We start from the raw sequence: 11264 nt of genomic DNA on the forward strand, positions 1-11264 counted from the left end.
GGTTTGAGATTTTTTTGTGCTTGATATTTCTCCGGCGTCAAAAGTTTTCGGGCCCAACTGGGTCGGGTTAGGTCGCTCATTCAGTAAGATAAATAAAATGCAATATCATTATTATAACAAATATACATCGCCAACATTCAATAAAATACAAAGTCATATTAAATAATAATTAAAAAAGAGCCCGCCAACCGTTGTCTGGTTGAAGCCTGACAGGTGAGGGTTGAGGTTGTGAGGTGTTTGTTGAAGCCTTTAGGCGAACTGCCAAAGGCGATGAGATGAGGTGAGGGTCGTACTCATATGTTCGATAGAAACATAAACTGATCCGTCGTTTTTGTATTTTTTGTTTAGCTTTTAGTCATGTATTATCTTTAAGAATCTTAATTGGGTTGGGTTTATTGACTCACTCTATGAATAAGTTTGGCCTTTTTTTTTATAATCTATATATGTATTATTGACCCGTTTATAATGATAGTAATTTTTATAGTTTTCTATATTTTATGAAAAAAATATTCATTACTATAATCATTTTTAACTAAATTTATAACAATCAATGGGTTCGAATATATATTTTTGAAAAGATATTGGGTTCGTTCGTCAAAAAAGAATATGTTCGCTTGTTAACTCGATACTATAAGTTATATATAAACCAAAAATACTAGGTTCGAACGAACCCGGTTGGCTATATGTGGCTCCGCCACTGCCTATACGCCCGTGTAACATCACATCACATGACCAACTCACCCTTTATCAATTACTTAACTATTTTAATACTTAATATCTTCTATTCTTACTTGAGTAATTCAATCTAATATATACTATTAATATTTAATATATTAATATAATTTAATGTATTAACAAAACAAGAATATCTATTCAACATTCAATGCAAATTTAGGTGTCTTAGAAACTGAAAAGTAATGAAACACATACAACTGAAAAATCATGAATCACATACCATGTTAGCAATAGCCAGCCACATTACAAATAAGATAAACATGGTTTGAACAATGCACTTCGTTACACGATGAATATACACTGAACACAAATTTATATCCTCAATTCTTCATAAAACCGGGATCCGCACAAAACTTCTTAACCTATACGCATTTTAGGGTTCATGGCTTAGAATACACGGTTTATTGTAACATCAATGATATAATACAACAACGCAAATTCAAATCTCATCAACCAATTCAGTATTTCAACTTCTGCACACAAAAGGGCTCTGCAACTTCAATATATATATTTCTCTTTAGTTTACCAGCCAGCATCACCATTATGGTTCAAAAACAATATCCGGGAAAACAACATAAGTGACTCTTATGATGTAATATTAATGATGGTATCAGATTCTGTTCCTGAAAGTAAACCAGGGTTCTCGGAAACACATCCTTCCACACGGGTTTCACATTTTGCATCTACGGAATCCGATTCTGGCAGTGGAACGAAATTGCAAATCGGCACAGCAAATCCATCTACTTCGGAGTTAGAATCAGCATCAGCAGTTTTGTCAATAGTCAGCCTGGCATCTTGCACTGCTTCAATGAAATCAGATTGTACCATGGGAGTGCCATTTTTAACAGAACGGGTGGAATCATGGGAATCTGAATTTGTTGGACCCGTTTTTTCACTTAATTCCTTATCAACAGGAGAAACAGGTTCTGATATTTTTATTTGAATATTTGTCTTATCTAATGATTTTTGCAGCATATCGGTTCCAGGAAACACCAACATGTTAATGGATCTCATTTCTTGTTTGTGGGATTCTTCAAGAGGTTTGAAACCAAAAACATCAGTCCATGTATGCATGTGTTCAGCAATTGCAGGAATAATCAATTTCTCGATATGAAGAGAAGCCAATGCCTGAAAAAAAAACATTACATAAGTAAATGCTTATTAATAACCATGAGTGCCCGTTAACGAAAATGCGCGGGCCCCACCAATACCCCGCTAACAAGTGGGATTAGGTAAAGGTTTTGCGATTTATCAAAACATTTTAAAAGCTAAACAAATTAAAGTAGAGAAATGAATATAGAATCTACAGAGGATTCTCCTTACTGATTCAATAACTGATAACAACCGTCGGCACATTCCTTGGCGTCTGTATACATGGCGGGTCCCAATAAATGGCATCTCTGCTAGTTGGGTCCCATGGATCCTGATCAACAAAGCTAGATTATTAATGCATATCAAACCTAATAAATCTACCACTAATAAAATATCTAGATTATTTATAATACGGTTTTCAAGTTCATATTTAACGCATTAGTCATTCATACCTGATGGATGCAGCACAAACTATTTCATCAGCCCTCTCCAAAACAGCTGTAAAGAAGCCACTATAGTTTAATCGGTTGAAGTTTGACCTAAAAAATATTGAAAAAATTAATGATTTAGGCGCCACAAAGAATATGCAAATAATTATTTTCCAAGTTTGTCATGGCATTTAAAAAGCCCAATTGTGCATCCTACCGACAATAATAACCAATAAAAACCATCAGGTTATGTTTTTTCTCTAACAAGGCAAACGGGCAATATAACTTACCCACAATTGTAAACAACGTTATGAATTAAGTTGAGCCCGCTTCTCCTATCAGCAATAGGCATAAAGCACTCGTCTATGACTGAAAGAGCAACAGCTAGCTTAGAATTGCATTCCACCTTCTGAGATATTTCTATGGATGAACAAGTATCTGCTGCTGCTGCTGATACATCTGATCGATGAATAAAACTCCATGAGAACCCAGAATCTAGTTCATGTTTCACCCCAACAAGCTTCTGGAAGTCGTCGTATAGCTGAAAAATTTCAAGATAATTACAATTTTATCCCATTTAGGTTGTAAAAGGTCAAAATAGTAAAAAACAGTATCCAACTCAGAACACAAGAAAGAAGTTTAGTACCTGCAGGCACTTGTGGTCACAAAAAAACAAGTTTGGATCTGTGGGATCGATAGGATTCTTGTCATCCATCTCCATGCTGCATGATTTATGATCTGAAACCAACCAAATATTATTATTTGACCCATATGACGCATAAAGAAATGGGTCGAAATTTTCACTAGAAAAGGATGAACACAAACAAAGACTAGGAGACAGTCTCAAGAGTGCAGCATTACATTTTTTCTCACACATGTGACACACAAGAAGCGTGCTTTCAGTTTTAACAGCAGCTTCAGTGACTGTTTCACAATATTTACACGAGCAGTTTGGACAGTGCCAATCACCTTGAGGAAGCATCTGAAATGATGGGAAAATAAGAAGCTGATCAATCAAGAAAGATGGAATCTTTGAACATTTCATTCACGAAAATTAAAAGGTGGCAAGCTTGGCCCGTTTACTCATGAATGTGTCAACTGAATTAATTCAGGTGATATTTATAACGGGTCAAATAGATATCGCCAAAAGTGTACTTTCAATGCATAAAGCCTCCTAAATCATTCTATTTATAAAAAATGTCGGTAATAATGACACACTGGTTATTCTTTAAATTAAATCTGAAAGGCAAAAAGTGTTTCAGGCCAACCCAACCTACTAGGGGCGTGCACAAAACCGAAAAAACGGAATCCAGTAAAAAAACCAACAGTATGGTTTCATGTTTCTTAAAAAGCCGATTTTTCGGTCTTGATATCAACAAAACTGCAAAATCCAAACCAAATTGAAAAAACCTAATTTTAAGAACTTAATAAATTGAACATCGTAATACTTCCAATAAGAACTGAGAGGTAAAATGGTGCTTTCCCCATATTCAAAAGTAAATATATATACAACGAGCAAGCTTACCCGCAGGGATTTATCGCCTCCAATAATTCGCAAGTATTGTACATAAACACGGCTGCCGCACGTGCTACTTATTGTCAAATACCAACATTTTTTAACTTATTTTAATGTTCTATTGTATATTTTGACAAAATTTAATGCTTTTCTATATAAATTTAGTTATAAAAGTTAAATAAAGTTTTGTTACGTAAGCAAATAAAAATTAAGTAAAGATTTGTTAAGAATATCTACCTTACTTCCACAATATATCCTACTCATTTGGGAATACAATCACTCAAGAAAATGTTATAGATGCATGTTTGATTTTTCGATGTGAAAAATGAAAGGCACTGTATTTATAGGCTATGAGATACCCCCTCTAAAAGAATTGGTGTCCATTTGAGTTTATACAAAAAGGTGTCGTTCGCATGTCGGTTGCTATTTATATAAAAAAGAGAGTTTTGAAAATACTTGTGTGTGAATTGAGATCATTGGATTTTGTGAAGTATGAAAATTCTATGCATAAATCAAATGGAGGGTCCTATCGGAAACCAAATACCCCATCCGAACCATTACATCCTTTACAAAAAGGATATGTTGTTTCTCTTTTATTAATAAAGTGAATTATTAGTTTAACTTAAATCGTTGCGTTGGTTCCATAATCTTTGTCGCTTCACTTTATTTAATAAACAAAATGAAATATTGTGAATTCATGCAAGCGGTTGCTAAGTAAAGCGGATGCTTTTAACTTAATGCAACGTTTCACTTACTGCACGTGTGTATTTCTCAATTTTAAGTATTATTATAATATACGTTTGTATTAAAATTGAAAAATACACATGTGCAGGAAGTGAAACGTTGCACTATTTCGTTACGCCAAATTAAAGCCACCGCTTTAATCAACAACCGCTTGCATGAATTCACAATATTTCATTTTGTTTATTAAATAAAGTGAAGCGACAAAGATTATGGAACCAACGCAACAATTAAAGTTAAACTAATAATTCACTTTATTAATAAAGAGAAATAGTATATCCTTTCAAGAAAGGATGCAATGGATAGGGCGGCGTGTTTGGTTTCCTATAAATAGAACTCTCCTTCATTTGATTTATGCATGAAATTTCCATACCACACAAGATCCAATGATCCCAATTCATACGCAAGTATTTTCAAAACTCTCCTTATAAAAACCAATCGACATGCGAACGACACACCTTTTCGTATAAACTCAAATGGACACCAATTCTTTTAGAAGGGGTATCTCATAACCTATAACATTTTCTTGAGTAATTGTATTCCCAAATGAGTAGGATATATTGTGGAAGGTAGAAATTTATATAGATTTTCTTACTTAACAAATCTTTACTTAATTTTTATTTGCTTACTGAACAATACTTTTTATAAACTAAATTTATATATAAAAGCATTAACTTTTTTGTCAAAATATACAATAAAGCATTAAAATAAATTAAAAAAACGCCGATATTACACAATAGGTAACACGTGCGACACAACATCTCTAATGATAACAAGTTAGTCATGTTCGTCTGCAATACTTGCGTACTACTGGAGGCGATAAAACCACGCAGCATCGCGGGGGTAAGCTTGCTCGTTAACAAAAAGAACTTAGACCCAAAATTTCAGGCCCTAAGTTTTTTGGCCCAGCCTTTCAGTCCCCCCCCCCCTCTCTTTTGGCCCAAACTTTCAGACCCTCATCTTGTTGGCCCAATACTTGCAAGCCGAAATGGTACAACAGAAAAAAAAACAAAACCGAACCAAAAACAGCCGGAAAACCCGATTTTAAGTCATTTATAAGAACTTAACAAATGTAGCCAAAGAAACTTTAGGTCCAAATGTGTAATAAGCAATTAATCGTTAATTAACAAAAGAAAAAAAGAAAAAAAAGTTAGGCCAAATGCTTCAAGCCCAAATTCTTTTTCGGCCCAATATTTTTCAAATCCAATGGTATAGCTAAAAAACTAAAACTAAACGGAACACATTATGAGAACCTAAAACCAAATAAACCGAAAGATTTTCAAAAACCCAAAAAACTAACTTTTGGTTTTTGGTTTGGTTTTAAGCCAAAAAGTTCAAAGCCCACGCAAACCGACCAATGCACACCCCTATATGTCATCTATCTAATTATTTTGCACAAAAGATCCAGTAAACTGTCAAAAAAAATATTTTATTACCTGTATGCCTAAGCAACTCTGATGAAAGGTTGATGGACACCCGTCACAACAAATCAAATCACCACCATCGCCACATAAGCCGCACGTGTCATCATTAGGATCATCACCGACCATATCAACAGCATGAAACCCCTTCCTTTCTAACTCCCCTTGTTTATTCCAAGCATCCATTAAACACTGAGTCAAAGATTTTCCCGACTGCACAAAAATGTTCAAAAATGGCTGCCTAAGTTTGCTTCCTGCATGAAGCTCAAACTTCAAAACCGTTAATATTTTACTACAACAACCACAATGAATTCCTTCTTTTGTAATCCACCCTTCTTGCATGGCCCGTGTCTTCTTACGGTTCATGTATTGAACCTTTTCACCCGCTTGAACCGTTTCAGAATCAATTAACCAAGAAAGCAGTGTTCTTTTTCCTGCATATGGAACAAACAGATCGCTTTCGGTTTGTTTCCCTCCGTTTCGGATTAATAAAGTACATCTACCGAACTTATTACTTTTACGCCCCTGAACTGAATTAATCCCAAAATTCTGTTTTTTAACCGTTTCCATTGAATCATTATCATTTGAATCATCATCATCACCACTGTCTTCACCTTTGCCTTCATATTGTCTCTTGTTTTTCATTTCTCTCTCGATTTTCTTGCGTGTTTGTCTCGTTAATTTACTAAGTGTCTCGACAGGTAAAGGTGTAAATTCACCACCAGCTTGCGAATGATCTGTTCCTTCCTTTTGAAGTGCCTCATAAGCTTTGATTATCGACCAATAAGCAGTTCCAGAAGTGTTTATATAAACCGCATCAAGATAATCTCGGTTCCTTCTTGGTCTATAATCAATAGTCCACCCTGCACTAAGAAGCATACTCCTGATCTTCTCTCTTAATAACTGTTTTTCAGTACCGCTGCCACGTTTAACCACTTTGGTTTCCTTACCTTTAACCGAAGCAACATTATTGCTTAACGGAGTTAATCTCTTTTCACTTTTAACCACCTTTTCATTGCTAGTACGCAAAACACTGTCACGTTTAACCAATTTCACAGGTAATGATGCATCACTGTCACTTATCTCTCGACTCTTAGATAAAACATGTTTTTTCGAACCAGGGTACATCGAAGAGCTCATAACCGCTTTACTTTTATTAGAAACATCCCAGTGACCATCATCTTTACGCAACACATTCAACTGTTTCTTTTTATACAAAACCGGCCTAGACTCTTTCGGCTCTTCCGGTTCATAATCTTGAAACGGAACAGGTATTGGCTTATGCTTCTTCACCATCACCTTCAACACGCCATTTTTCCCTTGCAACCTAATCGGCGCATCGAATCTATTACTACTTTTCGCATCCAAACCCGCATTCCTACCATCATAAACCCGTCTACCACTACTACTCCCGCTTCCCGAAACCATCCGATCACCACCGCCTTGCCAAAGCGAATAATGCGAATGATGTGAACTCAACCTATGATTATTATCATAATCATACACATCCTTCCTACTCTTCCTCTCAAGATACACATCTTGTTCACCAAACCCTAACCCACCGCCCGCCTTTTTCCGGGCCTCAAATTCCCGACCCGGGACATTACTAAAGGCGAAATCGAGAGGGTTTTGAACATAAGGGTGTTGTGTAAAGTCATCATCACTGGAGTCAGAATCAGTCCTAGGTCTTTTAGCAGGCTGTTTGATTGATGATGAATCAGTAGTAGGTAGTTTGCGTTTAATAATCAAACACCCAGATGAGCTTTTCTTCTTTACTATATGATGATGATGATGATCTACACCAGATCTCCCTACTTCTTTCATCGCTAATCAAATTCGATCGAAGAATTGAATACAAATTATACTTTACAGATCTAGAGACGAGAGACAACAAATTAATAATATCGGAAGTGATTGATGGGCGATGAAAATTAGGTTATCTTACCGAGAATTGGATCGGAAGTTTGGTGACGGGAAGGAAGACAGTGGCCTGTTCTAATTAGGGCTTCTGTTTGTAGTTATTATTATTATTATTAATGTATGTATGTATACATGGATTACCCAAAACCCTGTGGTCTCTCCTGTCCATGTGTATTTGTACGGGGTTGTGGTGCGGGAAAAAGCCTTAAAAAGTCATGAAAGGCGTTTTGGGTGGGCTGGGCGTTTTGTACAAAACGCTGGTGGGGAGAAGGATTGGCGCTTATTAGGACGTTACATGGTCTTGCGAATGTTAAATATGTAGTTTTAGTAAGATTAGAATATTAAATGTGTATTTTTATATTTATGACTATATATACTTTTTGACATTTGATTTTAACACTGCGAGTCGGTTTACAAACCAAAACGTTATAATAAAAGAGAAGGCGTGTCGTTATATGAACTTCACGTAAAATGTGGTGTACGGATCTCGCTGAAGTAACAAAAGACTAATACATATAAAATCAAATTAAAACTAAAAAAGAAAAAAAAAAGATTTTTTATTAGCCTAGCCCCATCACACCGTATTTAGTCGCGTGTCCCGATGTGACCTCGTTGTCTAACTAGGCCAAATGCAGCTTTTACGGGCATTTATCATGTTGTATATATTTTATTTAATATTTTTTCATTATTTTGATCATGCCCAATCAATACTAGGAAACTTGTAAGTGGTACTCCCATTATTAATTTAACTGAATATCACGTTTTTTTAAGATTTATCTCTAAATTTTATTATCTCTATTTTTTGCTTACTCACGAATACTTATTCTATTTTACTTTTCTCTTTCCTATACACTCACAATATTTATAGAGGTGATGAATAGTACATTACAGTATTACTATTAATGATAGAAATAGAGACATAGAACCTGCTGGAGATGCAAACTTTAGAAAATCTATATATGTTAGAGATAAACATGGATATAGAGAAGCTGATGTGAATGCTTATAATAGTAAGAAAATATATTGGTGAGCATTACCATGATTAGTTGGACGAGAATTGGATACCATATCTTGTTAGTGAGAAGTTGTAAATGTGATATTTATATGCTCAGGGAGACAATGTTTGCAGATACAAACTTTTTATGAGATATTATTAATGAATGGATGTAATTGTTAACATTCAAACCAAACCATCATATATTTTTAGTGTTAATATTTGATAGCTTGTATACTTTTAACTTGTTCATTAGTATCTTGAAAGCATCAAGATCTTAGTAAGGGATGTTTTATAAATAAGCGAATATTTTAAAAATATGGCCATACATTCAAACATAACTTATTCACTCTCTTTCCAAATTCTGCTCTACACTAAAAAAACATTCAAAATGTCTACTAACGTTTTTCAAAATTACTTGGCAAAAGTCTCACAGTCTAATGTCTAAGCACAATAAATATGGTCCAACTGCCTCATGATATATATGAAAACAAAAGAATATACGTAATTCGATATTTTACTATGTGTAACTGTAATTGCAAAAATATGAATAGTAAAAATTACATATGTAATCATCGGATCCAAGATGGCTTACATAAATTTTTTTTTATTTTTTATCTATAATGCATATGAAAAAAAAAAAGAAAATTGATGGTTTTTGATGAGTTCTCAAAACTCACCCTAGTTCTTTAAGTAACCCTCCCAAATATAACTAAAATCGTAAAATACAAGGGATGCCTTCTCATAGTAACCTAGTACTTTATAATAATTTACTTTTTTGAATTAATCTCTTCAACCTAAGTTGAACTCACAAAAGAACATTAGAGGTAATCTATGCAACATAGCATACAAAATATACAATCACCCCCCAGTACTAATTAATTCTCCCAACCAATTTTGTCCTAAGTCTTAATGTAATAAACTCGAACCACGATTTCAATTATATGGAGGCAATCAAAATCGATTTGTTATAGCCTTATAGGAAAGCTTGCAAATTTCCAACAAACATCATGTTAATCATCTACAGCTGCTTGGATTCGTTATTCACCTCAATCTCGGTTTCCAATTCTAAGGAGAGAAAAATAATCATGGTTGAAGATGACAATCTAAAACTAAAGTAAAATAATACAAAGGGAAATGATATGTTTTGAACGAAATAACTAAACATAATATATTGAGAAAAATAATATTTATTTTATATATGTAATTTTAAGGTTAAAAAATGTGTAAATGTGAAATTTTGAAGTTAAAAAAAATAAGAGTAGAATGCTCAAATTTCAATGTTTTTATTGAAGTGGTACATAAAAAATTTACCATTTGTAAAACACTATCTTAATGAGTTATATCCTAATACTTTATTAAAATTAATACAAACAAGAGAGAGAGAGAGATGTACACAATAAGTCAAGTCAATAATAAAGTAAGCATAAAAATTAACTTATGTTTAATTCATGTGACGTACTGAAGAAACACTAGGTGAACCCTGGGCAGATTATAGATAATCTGGGGTTTAAGTAATGTTTCCCACGAGGATGAGGTCCAGCAGAGAAGGTTGTTCTTCAAGGGACCTGCAAAACAGACACCGTAAGCTCGTCACTGAGAAGGGGGGGGGGTTCCTCCTTGTGACCACCCTCCGGCGTGAGAATCAGACTAGATTGCTCTGAATATAAGTGTATATTAAGAGATTGCTAGATAAGATTGAGATATCAGATGATGTCCTTACCATTCCAAGGTGTTGGAGTATTTATAACCGAAGGTAGGTTTCCTAGAAGGTACAGCCGGCTGAATAGTATTCCTGTTCTACCAACAGTGGACCACGCACAGGCCATGCTGGTTGGTGGATAGGCTACGGCCAACAGTAACAAGGTCGGCTATATACTGTTCCTTTACTGCCGGCTACGCACTGTTCCACCAACTGTAGGCTGCGCACGTCCCATCGTAAGGGTTGGTGAGTAGGCAGCGGCTAATAGTGACAAACAGTACTAGAGGGTGCTCCTCCTCGTATTGTTGTCGGTGAGCTGTCACCCTGTGATTGGTTCATGGGCTGCTCTGGTCAAATTGTCTGTTCCGCCCATACCTTAGTAGGTATAGTACGAAAGACCTTCCAGAAGCATACGGACTGGCTCATTTAGGCGGGAGTATTCCCGCCTTGCTCATTCCTTCATGTGACTACTGAAGTAGCGAATGCCTTGTGCGTGTAGCCTTGCTGTTAGTGCGGGTAGCCTTCCCTGATGGCTTGTATCCGCAGCTGCGGGAACAGGCGGGGTACTTCACCATTGGGAGGCTTTCCCTGCGGGTACAGCTGGCGTACTGCGCGTAAGGTTCTCTGAGCATGGTGGGTCCTGCTGGAGCAGTTGGTCATTGCGCATACGTCCCTATTCAAGGTGAGTCTTGCGGGTCCAACTGGGCTCTGCTGG

General features: G+C 35.5%; 1 protein-coding gene across 1 annotated transcript; it reads right to left on the reverse strand.

Annotated features, from left to right (window-relative positions):
• Positions 1–1320: 1320 nt before the first annotated feature.
• Positions 1321–7757, reverse strand: LOC143596158 (uncharacterized). The gene is made up of 7 exons (XM_077075005.1): positions 5949–7757; positions 3117–3237; positions 2902–2993; positions 2546–2796; positions 2280–2366; positions 2059–2158; positions 1321–1863 (listed from the first exon to the last, which is right to left on the reverse strand). Exons 1-7 carry the CDS (start codon positions 7755–7757, stop codon positions 1321–1323), a joined length of 3003 nt encoding a protein of 1000 aa, XP_076931120.1.
• Positions 7758–11264: the final 3507 nt, after the last annotated feature.

Source organism: Bidens hawaiensis, unplaced genomic scaffold (assembly GCF_021521415.1).
Source record: "Bidens hawaiensis isolate Kalapana, Puna unplaced genomic scaffold, B.hawaiensis_p1.1 tig00046119_1, whole genome shotgun sequence".
In the NCBI taxonomy this organism is placed as follows: domain Eukaryota; kingdom Viridiplantae; phylum Streptophyta; class Magnoliopsida; order Asterales; family Asteraceae; genus Bidens; species Bidens hawaiensis.

Bases quoted from the DNA above. Each gene is read 5' to 3' on its own strand.
- LOC143596158 (XM_077075005.1), bottom strand. From the start codon at position 7,757: ATGAAAGAAGTAGGGAGATCTGGTGTAGATCATCATCATCATCATATA. The intron at 3,238-5,948 runs GTAATAAAATAT...CCATCATTTCAG, and splicing joins AGAGTTGCTTAGGCATACAG to ATGCTTCCTCAAGGTGATTG. The intron at 2,797-2,901 runs GTACTAAACTTC...GAAATTTTTCAG, and splicing joins GTGACCACAAGTGCCTGCAG to CTATACGACGACTTCCAGAA.